This window comes from Cryptotermes secundus, unplaced genomic scaffold (assembly GCF_002891405.2).
Source record: "Cryptotermes secundus unplaced genomic scaffold, Csec_1.0 scaffold2166, whole genome shotgun sequence".
In the NCBI taxonomy this organism is placed as follows: domain Eukaryota; kingdom Metazoa; phylum Arthropoda; class Insecta; order Blattodea; family Kalotermitidae; genus Cryptotermes; species Cryptotermes secundus.
Window position 1 is genome coordinate 13,016 of NW_019739602.1, and position 22,385 is coordinate 35,400.

Consider the following 22,385-nt stretch of genomic DNA (forward strand, 5'->3'; position numbering starts at 1 on the left):
AGATTATTAGTAAATATATTAAACAAGGATTTAAATTTTATAAAATAACCTTGAACACAGTCTTTTTAAAATTCTCTGTTGTTACAGGCTGTAAAAGTATGTGCTGTAGCTTTTTGAAACTGACAAACTAAGGCTGTTGCATTATTATCTGTATTTATGTGTCCTGTTCTTAACAACTACCAAATCACTCAACCAATCTTCATGAAACTTGATATAATCATCATGCTACTGGAGACTATACTAGCTTCATACTCTTTCATCCTGTATTGTCAGAAATAAAAGTGTAACACTCATTCACATTTCTATCAGTGAAGAATATCTAGCACCTTTAATATGATAAGGTAAAGTAAAATTTAAAGTTGTCCCTGTGCTTAACTAATTAAGCAATATATGGGGGAGTGGATGTATAGAGGCATGTATTCTTGACCTTGGAACTAATTTGCAAGTGAGTGGTCAGCTTCATAATCGTCACCATAATCATCATCAAGAATTAGACTAATTAGTCTGTTCTGACTCCAGGAAAGTTTTCTTGGAATTGGTCTTTCAGTCTTTTCATTCTTTCTCATTTTCCTCTTCGAGGATATATGTAAAATATGTTTGAGAAACAATGGTTCTCCATTTATTTCACTTGGCTGTACCATTTTCTTTGATGACTTCTAATGTTTCCAATTTTGGAAAATATATTTGATCATTCTCTAATGTCTTGATTTTGAATTCAGTCAAATCATCGGTGACTTTATATTATGATGTACCATTAAAAAAATGTGTATCTTTTGTTAGGGGAACTTTAAGTGGTATGTAAATTACAATACAGAAAAGAAATTATATCTGCCTGTACCCTTTCATTTGAGAATAGCTGAGGGATCATGTAGAGATATGTAGACAGAGACTTGAAGTTTGTTATATTTGTAAATTATAATCGTGCTTACTGATTTTCTGTTAAAAATATTTTGTGTCCTATTAAGAGGAGGTTAATTAGAGCGTTGAAATTCTTTTATGCAGAATACGAAAGGGGACCCAAAAATAACCGGAACCGACCTGTTGCGCACGCATGTTTTATAGTTACGAGTTGTGCTGCTAGGTGGTGTTAGCTGGGGGTCTCCCGCGACTGTTAGTGAGCTGGCGTCAGTCTCAGTTAAGTGGTTTGTCTGTGATGCTCTGTTGTGTGCGTTCCTGTTTCAACCCTTTGGCGATTAGTGAGATGGCCGACCAGAAGGAACAAAGAGTGTGCGTGAAATTTTGTTTTCTGTTAGGGAAAACTGCAGCCGAGACTGTTGGGATGCTTCGGCAAGCCTTTAATGATGATGCTTTGGGGAAATCACAGGTCTACGAGTGGTTTTCCAGTTTCAAATCTGGCAACATGTCAACAGAAGACATGCCAAGCCCCGGGCGTCCTTCGACAGGAAGAAATGACGAAAAATTGCCAAAATCAAACGTGCAATTGATGAAGATCGTCGAAAGACCATTGACCAACTTTCTGAGGAAACGAACATCTCATGGAGCACGGTCCAGCGAATTTTAACCGAAGGTTTGCACATGAGACGGGTGTCTGCAAAATTTGTTCCTCGCTTGCTCGGAGATGACCAAAGAGAAAACCGCGTGAATGTTTGCCGCGACTTGAAGAGTGAAGTGCAGAACGATCCAGAATTTCTTAAAAGAATTGTGACTGGCGATGAGTCTTGGTGCTACGGGTGCGATCCAGAATCAAAGCAATCATCAAGCCAGTGGAAAACTCCAACTTCACCACGACCGAAGAAAGTGCGTCAAGTGCGATCCAATGTGAAAACAATGTTGATTTGTTTTTTTGATGTGAATGGCATTGTCCACAAAGAGTTCGTTCCGCCAGGACAAACAGTGAACCAACATTTTTACCTGGATGTGTTACGAAGATTACGAGAGAGTGTGCGACACACTCTTTGTTCCTTCTGGTCGGCCATCTCACTAATCGCCAAAGGGTTGAAACAGGAACGCACACAACAGAGCACCACACACAAACCACTTAATTCAGACTGACGCCAGCTCACTAACAGTCGCGGGAGACCCCCAGCTAACACCATCTAGCAGCAAAACTCGTAACTACAAAGCATGCGCACGCAACAGGTCGGTTCTGGTTATTTTTGGGTCCCCCCTCGTATTTTAATTAATTACTCTGAAACTGAAAGAAGCTAACATATGGTGAAAANGTTGAAATTCTTTTATGCAGAATACGAAAGGGGACCCAAAAATAACCGGAACCGACCTGTTGCGCACGCATGTNATTAAAATTCTTTTATGCAGAATACTTAATTAATTACTCTGAAACTGAAAGAAGCTAACATATGGTGAAAATGGTATGATTTGTTGAAGAAGCAAAAGTGGACTTAAAGGAAGAAGTTTCACACTAATAAAAGGCACCAGCACAAACCATATACAAGCAGATTTTTTCCCCATATTTATGCAAACAATGGTTACCAGATGTAACATAGTGTGCAGTTTAAACCATGCTCCATAAGTCTGTATTCACTAAGAACCAATTACATTCTATTGGAAATATCTTTGAGGAAGGTCATCCTATTCATAAAGTAAAGTTTACGATTCAGTAATTTAACAGTGGTTAGTATGAGACAAATAATACAAAATTAAAAGCACGAACTAAACTGTAGTACTGTAGAATTTAGCGCAGAATATACTGAGGAACATGCTATTATTATTTGTCTTGGAAATTGTCTTTTCTTCTTTACACTCTAGCCCAGTTTACACCATTACCTCCTGTACTGTAAACATCATCTAAATTCGTATTCAAATAAGGGATGGAAATCTTCATTAGGGGATGAGATTACTGTAAGGCCTGTGCATGAACAAGGCAACAAAGTAAAACACAGAATAACATCCATTCTCTGAGTGGGTTCTGAACCCACATTCTCTGTGTTTTTGTGACACAAGACCATACAGCCTTCAGGATTTGGTAACATACAGTTAACCTTCTGAAACTCTGTTACTATTTACTCTGTCCTCTGTGTATTGAAACATAGTGGCTTTGCAAGAGGCAAATATTTTTATTATTTATTTATGCTTTATTTAACAATACTTGCAATAACTCAGACTATAAAAGATGTGAAAGGAAGTGGTCACGGACTAATTTGAGGCACTATACCACAGGAATTTTCCTGGAGGGACTGAGTGAAATCACGAAAAACTTAATTCAGCGTGATGAGTCTGTAAATCGAGATTTGAACGTGGAGCATCTTGAACACAAAATGGGAGTGCTAACTATTCTACTGTGATATTTGATAAGTGATAGACAGATAACCTTCACTGAAATTGACAGATGAACCTGCAGTACAATGAAAGGTATGCAGTTCAAAAGTTTGTCAGTGATCCAAAATGTTTAAGTATATGGTTATGTGCCAGCATCATTGAATGAAGTACTTGACTACTGACTAGCAAGAAATGCTAGAACTGAAGTGCCTTCTTTTAGTGTATGTGGTTCATTTTTGTAAGAAACTAGTGCACAAATATGCTGTGGTTATACCATTGAAGTACTATCCAAATAGCAAATTTAAGAATTAAGTGTACCACCATTTTTACAGTGTGAAACTAATAAACCTTTCCAACCTCCCCCCTATAGAATTAAACAGTCAAGAAAGACTGGGTGTGGCAAATATTTATCTGTAACAATTTTATATTTGGAGCAAAGAAATCATGAAATTTCCAGTATAGATTTGTGATAAATAATAATATGAGTCAACTTTCATTGTTTAGGTGCACTTGAATGTGATGAGTCTGCAGCCATGTTTGAATGGTTCTCAGTGGAAATACTCAATTACAACGAAACAAATTCAAGAGGGATTAAAATCTCCATACTCTTTGGAGAGTTGTGATTATGGTGATGGGTGTGAGTGTACTCTAGAAAACATCACACCTGAAAAGGCAAATGGTATAATATTTGACACTCTGTGCTCATGAATTAACAAAATAAAATTTAAATTTTTTTTCACAAAGGCTATTACGTTAACTTGGTGAAGAGGTTTGCTTGCCTTGATCACCTGGAATGCTATACTGGTAGAGGCATTAGCTTTCGATATGGTCAGCCATGCTAGAGTGGTCAAAGGACAAGGGCCATTCAAAAGACTGGAGGTTAGGTGTGAGTGTAATAACCTCATCTCAACAAACAACATATGTTGAGAAACCTAATGATAGATTCTGAATAAAAAATTGAGGAAAATAGACGAGGAAATTTTACGAGGTAATGATTATATATCTTTATGCTTGTAATGCACTAAGTTTATTCATGACAGGAGCATTAAGTCAGTTTAGAATAAAAGTAAGAGGAGCCAAATTAAAACAGCTGGAAGATGTAGAGAATGTTTTATGAGAGTTGAAAGTGGAAGAGATGGAGGTAGAAGTCAAATAATAGAAAAAAATAGGCATCTGTCATACAGGAGGCAAACGTTCTTAAGGTCTGTAAAGCCAAGGAATAAGTATATATGTATGTAAGTAGGATTTAAATTGCTGTAAGGGCCTGAAGAACTTTCACTGTTGAGTGTCTCCCACATACATTTCCTCTCATTTGTTTTATTTGATGTTCCATACAAAGTCAGCAAATGCTCTGACGCCCCATTAATTGGTGGGAGAATGGATTTTACATGTTTTTAAAACTGGAACAGAATGAATTTGCTTAACGAATGAAAAACTAACAAATGCTATCTGTGTTCATAATTGTCTTTGGAGTTGTGTCCCTTTTAATAACTATTGAATGGCTGGTTACTGGGTCATTTAAATTGAGCTGAGGGCACCAAGTAGATAGATATAAATCCAATGTTGGATGAATGAATGTATAAGGGATGGGCCTTCTTGGCCCTTGCACCATGACCCACTGTGATCTATTGTGCCTAAAAATCCAGTGTTGCATGAAATCTGTGCAGGTGAATGAAGAAGTTGAGCATAAAGTTCCTCATGCTCTTTTCTCTGAAAATATTACCCTGTTCCAAAAGATATTGAACAGTATGTTCAATGAATAATAGCAATGGTTGGTAGATGACATGCACAATTACAGAATATTCTGTCTGTTTCTTGAATTAATGGTCACCACCCACATAGATTTGGTATTCCCACTATATCGACGATAAAGTTGTGGGCGTGTTACCTTGTTTGAGGAAGTTTGAATGGAGGAAATATTTAATTTCATTGACACTTTACGTTATAACTTGCCATCCATTATTAGTATTAAAAAAACAAGAATGAAGAAGGGTTAAAAGGCCTGGTATAATTTTAGACAATTCCAAGATGATGAGGTTGGTTTGAAGCCTAGTGAACTGTTGTGAGATTATAATGAGACAGGCTTCTAGAACAAAGCCATCAAGCACTGTGGAAACGATACCCAATTAAATATATTTGTTGTTTATCATACAGATTATTTCACTTTTGGTAGAGAGATTGTTCTACATAAAGAAATTGACCGTGAAGATGCAGACCTGTTCCCAGACCAGTCATACACTGATATTGTTCTGCAACTTAAACTGAGTTGTGAAAGTGGCATGAACATGGCACATGAACTCTGGAATATAAGGTAAATATAAGCCTTTTTATCACTATCATAATTCTGTTAGTATATTTATAGGCCTGCAGTTTGACACCCTAGGTATGTGTGGACAACATCAGCATAATAAATAATATTCTTACAGAATTAAAGTGAGGGGTAAAAAATATTTTTTAGAGATTACAGCGTAATATATATTCATAAGTATATAGCAGTATTTCAAGGGACATGCTGCACTTGCAGTATTGATTCACAAACTATTTACTCAATACTTGAAATGTTGCTCTGTAATACTCATCTTTAGTTAGTCATGTAGAATGTTAGAATGTAACCATTAATGTGGAACCCACACATGAGCATCCATAAATTGTAAATATCAGACATTCAAATTTTTGATATCAAGACATGAGGGCTGAAAGCAGAATAGTGGAGCGAGAAGAGAAGGCCGTTGCTCCAACACAATGAACACACAGGCAACAATAGAGTTTCAAGCAATGGGTTAGGTGCGAGACAGGCCAGCTGGTAATAACATGAGCAGCAGAGGACACTGTTTGTATCCGTTACAAAGCACCACTAATGATGATAAACTGAAAATTATTAGTGGGTGCTTTAGTGAATTTTAAATTATGTAGTTTAATGAGGGAGCTATAATTACTGTTAGTCACCAGTTATAAATATTCAGTAACCCAATTACTAATTCAGACTCCATGTGAAATCACTAACACATTACAATATTTATTCCACTTCTTGTAACTTTTGATTATGTATGAAAAATCATTCAGCTTGTGTAAAACTCTTGATTTTTCAAGTAACCAAGAACACAACAGAATGCCTCAGTACAAGAGTATGTTCATGGAAGTTCAGCTAGGACTTCTAGTGGGATAGTGGGCATCAACACAGTTGGAGAGGAACTGTCTCATTACAGTGTTTGGTTTGCAAAAACACAATAATCAAATGTTTCAGATGTCCGTTTACTTGATTCCACACTATGGACAGTGTTCTTTCTGTCATGAGTATTTCTTTATACTCTTATATGATAATACATAACGTAATAAAAGTTACTGTCCAATAAACCCATAAATGGTGTACTGTTCTCAAGGTGAACATTTGAGTTTATGATCATATTTCCTCAACAAGTGAACTAATTCCACATAATTACCTTGCTCAATAGAATCCACGCTTCCGTCATGACCACGGAGGGCAAGTTGCCTCTTTCCTAAATGGCAGATGATATCAATCAGGCGTTCCATTATTTCTCTCTTTTCTTTCACATTTTCATTATGCTGTAGTATCGTCAGGCACTTTTGATTGTCAAGTTAACAGTTCCAGATTTCCTGAACATAACAAGTTGCATTGTTGAAATAATGTGAGTCTGAGAGTTCTCGTGTCATTTCAGTGCTTTATGAAGGTTGTTGATATCACCAAACCCAGTCTTGTTCCATACATTTTTTTTCATTGAGAAACAATAGGCATGGCCAACAAAACAATTTTCCTATATTACAGCAACCTGATAGCCAGTCTGTTTTAGAATACTATTCCAAATTAAATCTCACACATAATTTGGTTTGTGCTTTAAGGTCTGGCAACTCATATGTCGGTCATCCTTTTTCTATAATTATTTTATTTTCAGAAAAGTCCCTGCTATTAAACCCTCATTTTAAAAGGCTTTCAATTGCACAGTCGCAGCCACGTTGTCTGCCAGCATTCATTTTATCTGTCGCCTGTGCGTGTAGTCTAATCATGCACCTGCCCTGTGTACCACAATATCACACTTGCTTCCCTTAAATGAAGATAGCTTCTTTCTGATGTGTCAAAATATGATCACAAATACAATCTTATGCCATATAAATATACACTTACAATATTTTGATAACACTTAATGTTACCTATAACACCCAACAAGACTGAAATCACACATACACAGTTAATTTTCACATAACCATTGAAAGAACACATTCCTTCACTGGCCTAGCCAGCAAACCGAAATTTGCTTCCCTTGGCCTCTTTGGGTGAGACGAATTCATACGAAGAATAACAAAAGGAAACTTGGTCTGTCCCACCAAGCAGGGTAAGGGAGGAGGAGGAGGCATGTGGCCTTGAGCAGGAACATGCGCCAAATGACAATATTGACATCCTTATTATTCAGATTAAATTATATATATGACTTCTTTTGTTTTTGTTTCTTAACTACAGAAGCAATGCTTCCCTTGCTTCCATGCACAGCACACCACTGGTTGAACTATATCAGGTTAAACTATTTTAATGTATCATATTTTCTGTAGATGTAGTTATTTTAATTTTTGTAAATGAACAACTAATTTTATTTCTTTCAAGGTTATGTGGGTATGAGGGGGGAAGACATGCATTGCAGTTTGAATCTCAACGACATCACAATTTATTCTAAAATAATAAATTTGTGGATTTGACTTGACAAATGTGAATGTATAATGATTTTTATATATGGGTTAGTGAGTAAAATGGTTGTGATATCAATATGAAATGAAACCAAAGTTTGGTTTTTATCTGCAGGTCACAGTCTGTACTTGATGAAATTGGCAACATCGAGTATGATGTCTTAAAGACAGTTCTTGTACTTAAAATTGGAGATGAAAATGACAACCGTCCTCAGTTTAAGACCATAACATCACCACTTACAGTTGGATACCCCAATGCCGAGATTGCCAAACAAATGCTGCCACCTTACCTAACACAAGTGCAGGTAATGCCAGTTAAGTTGTGCTTTCTTCAGAAGAACAAGTTTTAGGAACTAGGGTTACTACATTCATACTTTTTATATTCCGGAGGACATTCAAAATTAAGCACCAATGAAGTAAAATATTAATAATGCATAAACTGCTACACTGAAAACATGTCCAAAATAAATGGAAATGGAATACGTTTAGACCATGGTCTGAAATGTTCACCCCTGGTTCATGTTAAGGGGAATTTGGCGAGAGTAGTTTCCACCATCACTCCAAAGAGTATACCTGCAGTACCTGATCTAAATTTCTACTTATCTTACAGCTTAAGATTATACAGGAAACCCTGTCTACTCACTCACTCATGGAGCTGGACCTTTCTTGAGGAGAAACCAAATCTGCAGCTACTCAAGAAGTTCCCAGCATTATATGGAACCTGAAGGTTCATTACTGTGTTCACAGGAACCCTCCACGGGTCCCTATCCAGCGCCAGATCAATCCAATCCATACCATCCCATCCTATCTCTCTAAGATCCTTTTTAATATTATCTAATCACCTACGTCTTGGTCTTCTTAGTGGTCCCTTTCCTTCTGGCTTTCCCACCAGTATCCTATATGCATTCCTCTTCTCCACCATTCGTGCTACATGCCCTGCCCATCGCACCCTCCTTGACTTGATCATTCTAATTATACTTGGTTAAAAACACATGCTGTAGTTCTCTTTTCAAGGTAAAACAAGATAAAATCCATTAAAATCTCTATTAAACCCAAATTTTAATGGATTTAATCTTGTTTTACCTTGAAAAGAGAACTACAGCATGTGTTTTTAACATGGACTAACACACTGTAGCAGTTTTAACATAATTCAATAAAATATTTGTAACATATCCAGACACCTAAAGATGGCCATTTGAGGCCGAAACATGTTGTGTCAAAGTGTAAAATGTTGAACTAAGATTAAGATTAAGTGGTGAATAAACAAGTGTTGCAATATTGACAAACGATAAATACAATGGACGTTAAGTTAAACAATTGCAACAGAATGCTGAAATACAGAAGCTGTCAGTTGTTTATATGTTTGTTAGGAATGTAGTGAATAAAACTGTATCAGCCATAGAAAGCATCAAAGTCTATGCCTCAGATCTAAAATAAATTAGTCCTGGTGGAGCATTACCTGTATGTGTGTAAATTAATAAATATTGTATTTATAAATAAACAAACCCCAAAGTGTTCAGAAAAACTGAGATAATCAGATATCCGAATTCACTGAGTCGCATATATTGTCATGTGTAACATGAGACTCTGAATATGAGGATTAGGTTTTTTTTTAATGTAGTGTTGCTGTGAATAGATGAGATTATATAGCATTTACTCGTAGGATGATTAATGAACGATGAATTAGAAAGGATGTGGAAGGAGGCAATCATAGTGTGCTTCATGGTACTGTGCTAGCATTTGCCTAGAGGGACTGAAGAAAACTGTAGAATATTTGTCAGCATAGATGGTGTCTCCAGGAGCTGGGGTAGCATAGTTGGTATAGTGATGGGCTATGGGCTGGACGACCAAGGGGTCTAAGTTTGAGTCACTGTAGGGTCAAGAATTTTCTCTCCTTCACGTTGTCCAGACCAGCTCTGGGGGCCACCCAATTTTCTTTCCAATGGGTACCTGGTGTCTTTCCCTGGGGGTAAAGCAGCAAGGGTGTGAAGCTGACCACTCACCTCCAGCTCATGCCGAGGTCAAGAAAATGTGGTACAGTGCTTAATTAGTTAAGCATAGGAACAACTTTACTGTATTTGGTGTCTCAGCTTAGATTCGAACCAGACACCTTCCAAATACAAGTCAATAAAACTACCACCTGAGCCAGTTTAATCTGAACAAATGGAATTATATCTACCAAACACATCTTTGGTTAGGAAACATACAATCTAAGGTGCTTAAAAATTAGCTTGTTCATTAAGGAATGCAATTGAACTTCATTAGCCAGCTTGCTTGATCTGAACAAGTGGAATTATATCTAGCAAATACTTCTTTTGGTTAGAAAATATATACTCCATAGTGCTTAAAAATTAGCTTGTTCAATGAGGAATGCAATTTAACTTCATTTAGCCGTAAGTTTCTCTTAGGTTCTAAGAATGTCAACTATTGTTGAAGAGTTGAATCAAGACTGCTGAACAGAGGTAGGAAATTGTTGTGTACATGGTATACGGGACTCTGTAATATTGAGCATTTCCTCTGGTTTAGAGTAAGAGTTTTTTCTATGCAATTTGAAATAGTTTTTCATCTTGTGTTGTGTTACTGTTTTATGTTCAGGCTACAGACATTGACTTTGGAGGGAATGCTGTAATAAAATACAGTCTAACACCGAATGATCAGTTCACCATACATGAGGAAACAGGAGTGATTTATCCAGTAGCAGGAGCCTTCAATTATAAGGACACACATTTCAGTGTTCATGCAAGTGATGCAGAAGGTGAAGGAGAGCCCCTTGAAGTAAATGTAAGTACTAAAACACCAGGAAAAGTAACAGTATTTTGGGTAACAGTTCTGTGGCTGCAAGCATGAAGCTTACAACCAATACAGTTTTTGAGAGAAAAACACAGAAGTGTTTATTAGAAGAAAATGTATTTATTATGGAGGTGTACATACATTCAGATAATTAGAAATACTTTTACAAATGTAAGATTTGAGGTTTTCATGGCAGTGACTATGAAGAATGCCATCTTCTGGAACATGGTGCTGTGTAGATATTGTGTAAACAGGCATTTTCAAGGAATGTATCACCTCCATCTTTAGGGTATAAAAATCTATGAGCAAGTAGTGACCATGAGCAGGTGGCTGCAGACTGAGTTGCCAGTTGAAAACACCCAAAACACCCAACTATATAAGAACAGGAAGGGAGGGTGAGGCGGCCACATGGGAAATCAATAGAGAGGAGAAGGTAAGGGTTTGCGGAGATGGGCCAGTAGATAGCAAGCCAAAGCAGGTATAGGATTGTGCTGGGGGGGGAGAAGAAGGAGGGTTGCTGGAGGAGCTCTGGCCTGCTACATGCTAGTCCATCTCCACAGGCCCTTACCCTCTCCTCTATTAATTTCCCATGTGGCCCCATCTCCCTCCCTTCCTGTTCTTATATAGCTGGGTGTTTTTGACTGGCGACTCAGTCTGAGCCACCTGCTCATGCTGGTATCTCGCTCGCGGATTTTTATACCCTGAAGATGGAGGCGATACGTTCCCTGGAACGTCACTTTACACAGTATCTACATGGCGCCACATCCCAGAAGACGGCATTCTTTACTTACACAAAAGTTGTATGTGTAAATATGTGTTTATAAACTAACGCCTCTGTTCTTATAATACATTAAAATGAACATGTAACTGTTTTCTGTCCTTTTGTCTTTTCCATGTACAGAACTCTGTAGCCAACACCGCAGCACTGACAGCTGTCTGGTATATCAGGGTATTAGATTAGTATTGAACTGGTAATACTGGAAATATAATTTTAACCCCTTTCAGCTAGCCATTTCAGGATCTGTTTCTGTTAAGCTTTATGTACTTCCCTTTTGTGCTTTTCCATAATTTCACTGGAGATTTTGTCTTTCAACCAAATTCTTGTAAAGTGACCTGTACTGAACAGGAATATATGGAACTAATTTCAAAAAGTACCTGTATTTTTCTCTCAAAGTTGTTCATGGAGCATTATACAGTTTTTGTAATTATACTGATATATGTCATCAACCTTTCATGGCAGCTGGAATAAAATCCCAATAACTTTCTTTGTAGTGTAAATAATTGGCAGTGTATTCACCATGCTAATTTTCTTATATCTGAAATTTTAATGCCTGCTGAAATTGAAGCGATGCCTTGTCAGAAGTTTTGTTCTTAAAGATAAAAAATCCGTGCCCCCCCCCCCAAACTGAAAAACATTTCTGAATTCAAGAATGAATGACCTAGTACTGCAAACTTATGTTCCACTTCTTCAAAATACTCTCCACTGCACGTCAAATAATACCGCTAGCAAATGATTTGTTCTGGTTTTGTCCACCACCTGAATCAAACCATGTCATAAGTTTCCTATCACAGGTGGAATTTTCTCAATCTAAGCCTTTAGTGCACTGAAGAGAGATAAAGTGACTGCATAATGAGGAGCTTCATAACTTGTACTCTTTTCCAAGTATAATTGGAACGATTAAGTCAAGGAGGATGAGGTGGGCAGAACATGTAACATGAATGAGGGAAAAGAGGACTGCATATATGATAGTGGTAGGAAAGCCAGATGGAAAGAGACCAGTGGGACAACCAAGGCATAGGTGGGTGGACAATGTTAAAATTGATCTTAGAGGGATAGGTTGGGATGGTATGGATTGGATTGATCTGGCTCAGGATAAGGACCAGTGGAGTGCTCTTGTGAGCACGGTAATGAACCTTCAGGTTCTACAAAATGCTGGGAGATTCTTGAGTAGCTGCACAACTGGTGGCTTCTCAAGAAGGGCTCAGCTCCATGAGTGAGTGAGTGAGTGAGTGAGTGAGTGAGCCTTTAGTGCAGACAATATATCTTCAGCCTTTGTCCACCAACGATCTCTGGCTGCATCATCATGTATCCATCTCCAGTACAATTTGTATCTCTAAATTTAAGTCAATGAGATGAAATATTTATGTTGATGTGTTGTTTTAAATCAAAACACATTCATCATGGATCCTTCCCTTTGTCAAAATTCTTCTAACTGCACTTGTGAAATCACATCTGTAACAAGCGTCAAGCTTAGGGTGTTCAAAATGATATTATATTCTTTGCTAAAAATGTCACAGAAGCAATTAAATGATGCTCGCTCTTGTGCTTCTCATGCCACTCTATCCACTTATAAAACATAGAAGTTTCTTTCTGTGAGCAATGGAGATGGATATTTTCATTCTAGGTTGTAGTAGTATGTATAATGAATCAATCTTACGTCAAGGCAATGATTCAGTTGTGTTTCTTTCATCTGGAAAAATGTTTGTTCTGTTTTTCTGCCTTCCCTTTTTGTCTGCTGGAAATGTTTTCTTTCATTTGGCACTTCTATTCTTGCGCTTTCTTCTCTTACCTGATGGTGTTGTGCTTTGCTGTTTCATCAGCTCACAAGTTTATGGCAGCCCTCATTTGTTGCCAACATTAGCTGCTGTGTATTTCTAGGTTTTAGGGTAAGGACCTTCTAACATTTAATCTGTATATTTAATGATATTTTCTATGCATTTCTGTACCATTACTTGTAGATGACTGGGAGCACAGATTCCTTTTCACTCTCCACTATAATGTTTCTCTGAATGTGGAAATCTGCCCTACAGTGTATCCATGTTTCACATGGTAATATTCATGTGGGATACAAGGTTCTTGTTTGCAACTACTGCTTATAAACATAGTGTATACTTCACATGTCAGGTGAAGGCATGCTTTGGTACAGTCTTCTCAAATTAAGATTTTCTGTATGATGGAATCTAGAATTAGTTTTTACAGAATTAATAAACTGTCTTTTTCATGGTTTCAAATTCTTCTGTGGAGCCACAGAATTCTTAGTGTGCCCACCATGTTCACACATGGCCACAGAGACCTTCAAATATGGCCACCAGCCTGTTTCATGCATAATGCAAGGACATGTAATAAGAAACCAGATTTAAGAAGTGTTTATTGTCCTAGAAGTTTATTAATGTTTAAAGTTTCAGGAGTCAGGAAATGGGAGGTGAGATTACTCAAACTCAAGAATGAAGTTACATTTTAAATGAAGAGCGATTATGATCTGTTTTTTCTATATCTGTTCAAGATATTGCATAATTGATTTCAACAAAATATTTTAAAGACACTCTGAACTTAATTTTTCTTCTCAGTGTTTCATTGCATAAGCCTTTAAATTTTCCTAGTACTTCATATGTAGATGTTACCATTTGTTAATTTTGCAGTGTTAGTAGTATTAATATCATCATTTTTCAGGTGAAAATCCTAAGCCATGACAATTTACTAGTGGTCAAGAAAAGAGGCTCTGTATTGGAAGATACAGATACAGTCCTACAGAAAATTTCTTCCATCACTAAATACAATATTAAGTTACTGTCTGCTGCAGTTATTGCTAGAGATGATATTGATTATGATGAGGATGGTGATGATGATGTTGGCAACATTCACAGACAACTAGGTAAATCCACAAGGAATCCAAGCAATTCCCTTCTCCGGTTGGTTATCTATGGTTTGAACAGCCGAGAAGAACCTCTCGATTATTCAGATATTAAAGCGTGAGTAGCATAAATTATTTCTACGTCCATTCATAAGCCACAGAGTACACAGTGACACTCCTTACTAAATCTTACTGTTCCTATCATGGGTGTTATTTATATTTATAAGAAGAGCCAAACATTTTTTCATCAGGTTTAAATATTTAAATAGTTACAAAAAGGAATTCAGCATGCACCAGTGGGTGGAAAGAATTATCTTTTTAAATGTAGCTATAAGGAATTACAAGAAGTTCACGCACATTTTGTTACTAATTAATATTGTGATGTGAAACAACAAATCAGTTATACACTTATATCAACTTATTTTTATTTTGACTTCTTACTGCTGTACAAATGTCTCGTTCTTCTGCAACCAAAGTGCTGCCTCGCAGAATCAAATTCCATCACTGGTGGTCCATTTATATTACACATCAGTAGGATACTTGGAATTTTTAACAAAATTCACAACAAATAGTGACGATAGGCAAGCACAGACACTGTGACAGCAATTGTCCCAAAACTAGGAATCCATTGTTTTATTGACTTGTTCTATATCTGAGGCAGATGCCTCTATGGATTTTTTGGAACTATAAATAAATGAATGAATGAATCAATCAATCAACCAATGCTAATTTGAGAAAAATCACTCACTCACTTTCACTTTCACTAATGTTTTTCCAGTTCCTTTTCAGTTGTATCCAAAAAGTCGTCTGCAGTTGCACTATGCTGTCAGACTGACAAAGCACATATCTCATGCCATTGTTTTTTACATACCCAGCATACAAAATCAACTCTACAACATCCTTATCAGTAGATCCATATAATCTTTAAGTCACGTATTTCCCATCCTATAGTTTGCAAGTGAGATCAGTCCATACTTTTTTGGTATGTGGTTCAAAGTCCTTATATTCTTTTTTAGTTCTCTTAGATAAACGCTCAATTTTCCAATCAAATCTAACAACCCTTAAAAGTCTGAAAATATTTTTTTCTCTCTGCTATATAACAAGTGATATTAAAATATGTTTTGAAGTTGTCATGCATGTTTTTATCCACTTGTAGGCATTCTTTACAGATTAAAAAGAATATCTTACATGGAGGTCATGTCTTTCAAACTGTCTGTGACCCGTTGTCAGCGTCTGAAGTGTTGACAGATTTTCTTAAAATACAATGTGATAGGCTTTCATGAAATGTTTTCTCAAAAATTCTGATTTTCAACCATTTTGATCTATCTTGTAGTGTTGCATCCTGTTTGTGGTGCCTACGAGTAAAAATATAGGGTTTATCATCAAATGAACAAACGTTTTTATTTTTTGACTGACAACATATTTCAGCCCAGACAGACCATCATTAGGTGATTCTTGAGGAGCACACAGATGATGGACTACATATAAACTGCAATGATAGTATAAATTTATTAATTTTATTTGGGTCAGATCTGATTTAAATCTGTATACCTATTAAAATTTTAGAAATTAAAAGTAAAACAGTGCAATTGAAACATTATTCTTGGATGCTTTTAAATTAGACTTTGGTGATCAGATCTTTTTGTTTGTTGATTACATTCCACATGCTTCTGAATTATTTTCTTTGAAGAGGTATACTTGAGGTAGCCCTTTCTAACCATCTGCTGCTGTTTGAGATACATTCCTCCTAGTCATGTACCACACTACTACAGGGAAAATACTTTGTAGACTCAACATACTTTCTACAACCTGTCCTATCTCAATCAGTAACAGATTGTTAAAAATGGGTATCAAAAATAAACGTTTAAAAAGGAAATGACAGAGAAGCACCTGCAGCATAATCAGCCAACCAGAAATTCTGACCACCAAAGCTTACCTTCCAAAAGCATCAAAGAACAGCCTGTTATAGTGATCTTCCCCTTGCATTGTTCTATTTTTAATTTTTAAAATGTTAATACGTGTATGTTTATTTTTAATTCTTCTGAAATGTGAAATAAGAGCATTTCCATTTAATTATTCCTACTTTTGTGTACTACATTATGAAATACACATTTTCATGTGACAAAGTTTGATGACATTTCAAAGGAGTGTTCATAGTCATTGCAGTGAGAAACTCAAATGTGACTCTAAGGACCTTGGCCTTTCTTATAGCAGATGTCCATACGTCCCTGTTATGTGCCTTCTGCTTCCATCTTTTCACTTTTTTTGCTTGTGTTAATCATTCTCTATACCTTCCAGCCATCTCAGTGTGGGCCTTCCAATTTTTCTACCTTCTGGCTTACATTCAGAAATTCTTCCAGTCACTCTTGTTTTATCCATTCTAATCACATGCCCCAGTCATTCCACCCTTCTCCTTTTAAATCTGCTAATAAATATTAAAACCACAAGGTAAAAAGATAAAAGTTACCCTTGGGCTTGATTAATGAAGTTTCATGCCATGAAAACAAGTGGATAATGGATGTATAGCACTAGTCGTAAGCTCAGAACTATGTGTAGATGGAAGTGAGTGGTTAGTTTAATGTCCCTGCTGCTCTACCCCCAGGGAAACAACCTCTATTACCCACTGTGTAGGAGGCTTGGGTGGGCCCCAGAGCCAGCCTAGAAGTTATGGAGAAGAGAAACACATCTTTCTCCTACTGAAAATTTAACCCATATGCTTTGGTTGTTCAGCCCATAGCCTCCTCGCTATTCAGTGATTCAGTATTGAGGGGGTGGGTTTCCCCATGCACCGCAACTGATAGTCTATTGTACGCCCCCCTTTTAATTTCTATTGTCTCCATCCCCTACCGATACTGGTGCTCGCTATCAGCCCCTTTCTGCCAGCAAGGTTTCTACCCTCTATTTGGCAGTGGTATCTAATAATTAGTCCCTTTCTGTCAGCGAGGTCATCCCTCCTCTGGCAGTGGTACCTAATACTTCCCCATCTATCGGAGTCATTGGAAACTATTTGGGCGGGAAACTTTTTGGCCTAATTTAGCTCAGAGGCCTCCTAGAGACATGAGGTTCTTTTACATGCCGTAAATCTACGACATGGGACCCACGGCTTAAAGTCCCTCCCGGAGGACTTGTTCCCTGAATTTTTCCGCCCTTAAAAATTCCACGACCTCCGCCGGTTTTGAACCTGCATACCTTGAGTCATGAGGTGGGAACGTTACCCCTAGACTACGGAGGCCGCTAGCCTCGTCGCTATACTGACTGAGCCAATCCAGCTTCAGAACCACCTGATAGGGACAAAATATTTTAGATAAAAAATGCAACTCAGTACTAGTATTTTAAATATCCTTATAGGCATTAAAGACGTATATGAATGACAGCACTGTACACACTGCTCATTGATGCCACTCTCTGAACATTTATTCTGTAACACAGATGTAACTGGTCTGCACCCTCTAATCAGCACAAAATCAAATTTCACACCATTTAATGGCATTGCTAATAGAATGTCTACCAAGCATTCACCGTAATACATACAGTCACAAATGACTGCTACATAGGGATTTCTGGGGCATAATTGTTGTTGAGTTGGGATTTCTAAAAAGGTAAAAACAGATATGAATCAAAAATAAATATTGTAAAATATATTGGGTGTCATGGTGATCTGATGTCCTGGGTTTTCTGAGCCTTAATTTAGATTATAAACCATGCATATTTCACTAATAACATGCAAGACAGACATAATGACACTCATTATAAAATGTTTGCTCAACAGACACCTGGAAGGAGAAGCTGAATTTAGAGCAGAATCCTGGACTAATGCTAGTAACAGCAGCGATGGAAGTAGTGATGCTAGCCTGCTGGTTGCTGTAATTGTTCTGTCAGTAATCCTGGTACTGGTGATCGGTGGTTTCAGTGTTTTCTACTTGGTCTATGTCAGGTCTGTACTTCTGCCACAAATCTAACTTACTAATGCAAACCAACTGAGAGAAGTTTCTGTAACTTAACCCTGCGCATAAAGTTCGTTGCTTGGTTTCCAATGGCTGCATTTGGGATCATTTAACCCATTTTGCTTCTTGCTTCCCAATAGAGAGCACTCAAGTTCTTGCTTTGTTGCATCTTGAAGAAGTTTGCACTTTTCTTTTGTGAAGCTTTGCCAGATCTGTTGCTCATTTTGCACTACCCAGAGGACCTGTATGACTTAAAGAATGACAAGGATGCAAGCAACTTTGTTCCCCCCTATGCATAAAGTTTCTGGTCATATTCCTGGCCTCTGACAAGAGGAAACTCATTACCTTTTTAAAGATATTATAAACTATTGAAATTCAGCCAAATATGTTTAAGACTTTGCAGTACTAAATTCTAGTGTTTCTTATGTGCTACTAATATATGAACAGCCAGTTTATTTTTATTTATATGAGATTTTCATGATGTTGAAAGTTTAGATATGGAAATTTTTATTATGATACCATGTACTCTTGATTGTGGTTAGCAACATTTCAGAGGACCCTGCTTCCACCATTTCAGGGAATCTCATGGGAAGTTGTCTGTTTTTCTTCTACAAATCTGCTTCGTCTACCTCGTAGAAGATGAAAGCAGCATGTCCCTCCAAAATGTTGGCAACCACTTATGGACTATCAAGCATCTTAACCCAGAAGACCACAATGTACATTTATTTTAATGTTTCGTAACTGGAAAATTCAAAGAATACACAATGTCAAATAATTTCATTGAATAACCAAAAGTAACAGAACTTGAAGAATATCCTAAAATGTAAATACTTGGCTATTCATTGAAACAAAGCTTGAAAAACTTAATGCATGTGCATACTCTGTTTATTCAATTTTAATTTACACAAAAATATATATGTGCTTCATCACCAAAGGTTTATTCTTCTTTTTTTTCAGTACACGTGTATAGACAATACACAGACATTAGTCACACCATTACTGACAGTACTGCCATCTCTGTACATAGGTACTATGTAGGATTTGAGGTTCTTGTAAGAAGAAGGTGGTTATGAAGACTTCTTTCTTCTGGGATATAACATTTGTAGTCCATTGAAAGTGAATTGGCACCTCGTTCTTCAGGGTCAGAGAATAAATTGTGCAAGAAACCAGCATGAAGCAGGTAGCGAGCAGACTCTTGATCCTGAAGACGTAGCCTAATGTGTTCCTTCGAAATGCTGGTTGTCTTTGAATAGACTGTACAGAATTGTATCCCACAAAATAGAACCCTTCATAATTACTGTCTCTGTTGACCATTTTTTCCTCTAAACAAGAGAATGTAATCTGCTTTTATGAAATGCCAGCTTCAAGATTTAGACAAATAATTTCAATATTTACCGAATGTTTCTCTTCCATGTAACTCCAATTTGTAGAACACAGGCTCATATCATCAATCCTAAAACTGCAATGCCCCTAATTACCATCTGAGACATCTGATTAGTGGACCACTTCTCCTGTCTAACACTTTTCATTCAGGTTCAGCTTCAGACAGTACTGACAGTCACAGTAACACCACTATACACTTTATTCAGACACAGTCTTCAGCATCAAAGTATTTAATTAATGACTTTTACTTTGATCAGACAAAAGTATTGATGCTATTTCTTCTTGCACTGCAGTTTATCCTGTAAGTCAACCAAAGATTTCAGCGCTTCACTGCCTTAGCTCTTTCTCACAAGGTATGGCAGCAGAAAGCCAAGAGTAAGAGGCATTACCCCCAGATGACAGTCATAGCTTATTTACATAAATGGCAAAAGTGTGTTAGTCAGTAAGAGATGTTTTCCTACTTTTAACTCTTTCTGTAATGCAGAAGTGTACTGCAGAGAGACAACAATAAGAGACATTACCCTCCGAATAACAGTTACAACTTTTTTTTACATAACTGCTAATAGTAAGTTTCTCAGTAACAACTATTTTCCCACTTCTCTTTATTTCAGATCAAAAAGGAATAAAAGAAGTTCAGATGCTTATGTTGACGTGCTCACCAAAAGTGATGGGTATTCAACACCACCATTGTAAGCATATAAATAGATGTATATAAAGTTGAAGGTTCTAATTGTGTAAAACTTGAAGATTTCAAACTAACTAAAAGTGATAAAATTGTCTTAGACAATTTGTCTGTGTCAATTGAAAGCAGAAGTCGAATATTTTGGAGATTATCTCTGTCTGATACAATTTGTGTCCCTATTTTTAGCCTACTTTCCTTATTTAAAAAAACAACGAATGAAGATAGACTTATGAGATCAATGAGCTTGCTCTGTGTGTGCACATGCATGTGTGTGTGTGTGTGTGTGTGTGTGTGTGTGTGTGGACACAGTGTTGGTATTACTGATGGGAGGGTTTATGAAGTAAGCTGTTGAGATGATCTCAAATGGCATGTTACGCACACAATATTTTATGACCATCAGTTCATGAATTCAAGTACTATTGGACTTATTGCCTCAGCAGTTTGAGAGGCTGCAGTGCTTGTATTATTGGAAAGGATTTATGAAGGACACCACCATTCAGATGGCCTCAGGGAGCATGATAGATATAATAAGTTTTGTAAAGATTGGTTCAGGTGTTCAAAAGTTGTTAGGGGGGAGAATGATAGACACGTGTGTGCTGACATGCAATGCCTGAACTGATCATCATGAAACTTAGCGTGAAAACTATGTCATATTAAGCCCTTTTAGTGGCATATCTCACAAATCCTTCTCTTCTTTAATATTAAGGTAATGGCCACTCAAATTCTTTGGAAGCCATAAGCGCGGTGTTGTCTAAATACACATTTCACAGATATAATGCGTATTACAATCCTTTAATGGACCCCTCTTGTATATATTGTGAAAAATTAAGCTATCAGTATTCAGTAAATTTTAATTTATATTTCCAAACCACTATGTTTATACAACTGAAAATCATTTAATTAAATATTTGTGTGACTATGTACATTGCAATACATGTTACGATGAAGTTAGTATAATCTTGCTTATTTTCACTCTTTAATGAAGCATGGGGTAATTCATCTGACAGTATAAAGGTATTCGCATTGAAAAAGAAAATTGTTAGAATCATGATGGGCATCAAATCCTGTAATTCCTGTAGAGATCTATTTAAGAGACTACAGATTTTAACTTTGTCTTGTAAACTTCATTACAAATAATGAAGAACATTTTCAGATGAATGAGGATGTACAGTGTTAACACAAGACACAAACACTGTATTCATAAACCAATTGCTAACCTCTCATGCTTTCAGAAAAGAGCATATTATGCTGGGATCAACATTTTTAATAAACTGCCATCTGATCTCAAAGGTCTTATGAATGAAAAGGCATGATTTAAAATAGCACTGAAACGATACTTAAATACACATTCATTCTACTCTGTTGATGAATACCTATTGTCTAGAAAATTACTTACGTAGGTTTTTTAACTGAGGACAGAGATGGAATACAATCTCGGATACATTGCTTTAAATAAAAAACAGGATGATGAATAATATTCCAAAAATCAACAAATCTATTAATGTACCATTGTCACAGACTTTTAGATCTTAGGGAGTAAGACGTATGACATGATTCTGAATGGAGTTACAGAAACTCTTTCGTGTGGAACAGTCAATTCACAGTGTAAAATATATGGATTTATGAAAAATATCGGGAAAGTTATACTGTCACAGGCTCTTGCACTTTCAAAAGGTTGAAGTGCATAAAAGTACATGAGTATTAAAATAAAAATGTCATACATTATTATGAATTTTTACAAAAGACAACACCTGGGTATGATGAAAAAGATTCCTATGGCACATACCAAGTCCGTAAGCTATAGTTTGGTGACCTCTGGTTTCAGATAAAATGAATGACTTTGGATTAGTTTTGCTAGATTATGCTACACTTATGGTATTATTTTCAGGGAGGAAATTGGAACTACATCTACTTCAGAAGATAAGAGTAATCCTCTTCCAAATGTTCAGTTTGCTAGCACCACGTAAGTGACAAAATTTATATATATATATACACATCATTATTGAAGGTCCCAGATTCAAA

The 22,385-nt window shown here is 36.7% G+C and overlaps 1 protein-coding gene across 2 annotated transcripts in view; it reads left to right on the forward strand.

The window, feature by feature from the left end:
- LOC111871971 overlaps window positions 1-22,385 on the forward strand; it is a gene marked incomplete at its 5' end in the record, with an annotated part of 34,769 nt that overhangs the window by 8,756 nt on the left and 3,628 nt on the right. For both annotated transcript variants that reach the window (XM_033754466.1, XM_033754467.1), the window contains 8 exon segments: window positions 3,742-3,916; window positions 5,392-5,548; window positions 8,048-8,237; window positions 10,528-10,713; window positions 14,174-14,472; window positions 18,124-18,288; window positions 20,293-20,370; window positions 22,252-22,326. In XM_033754466.1, the coding sequence (XP_033610357.1) occupies window positions 3,742-3,916; window positions 5,392-5,548; window positions 8,048-8,237; window positions 10,528-10,713; window positions 14,174-14,472; window positions 18,124-18,288; window positions 20,293-20,370; window positions 22,252-22,326 (1,325 nt within the window).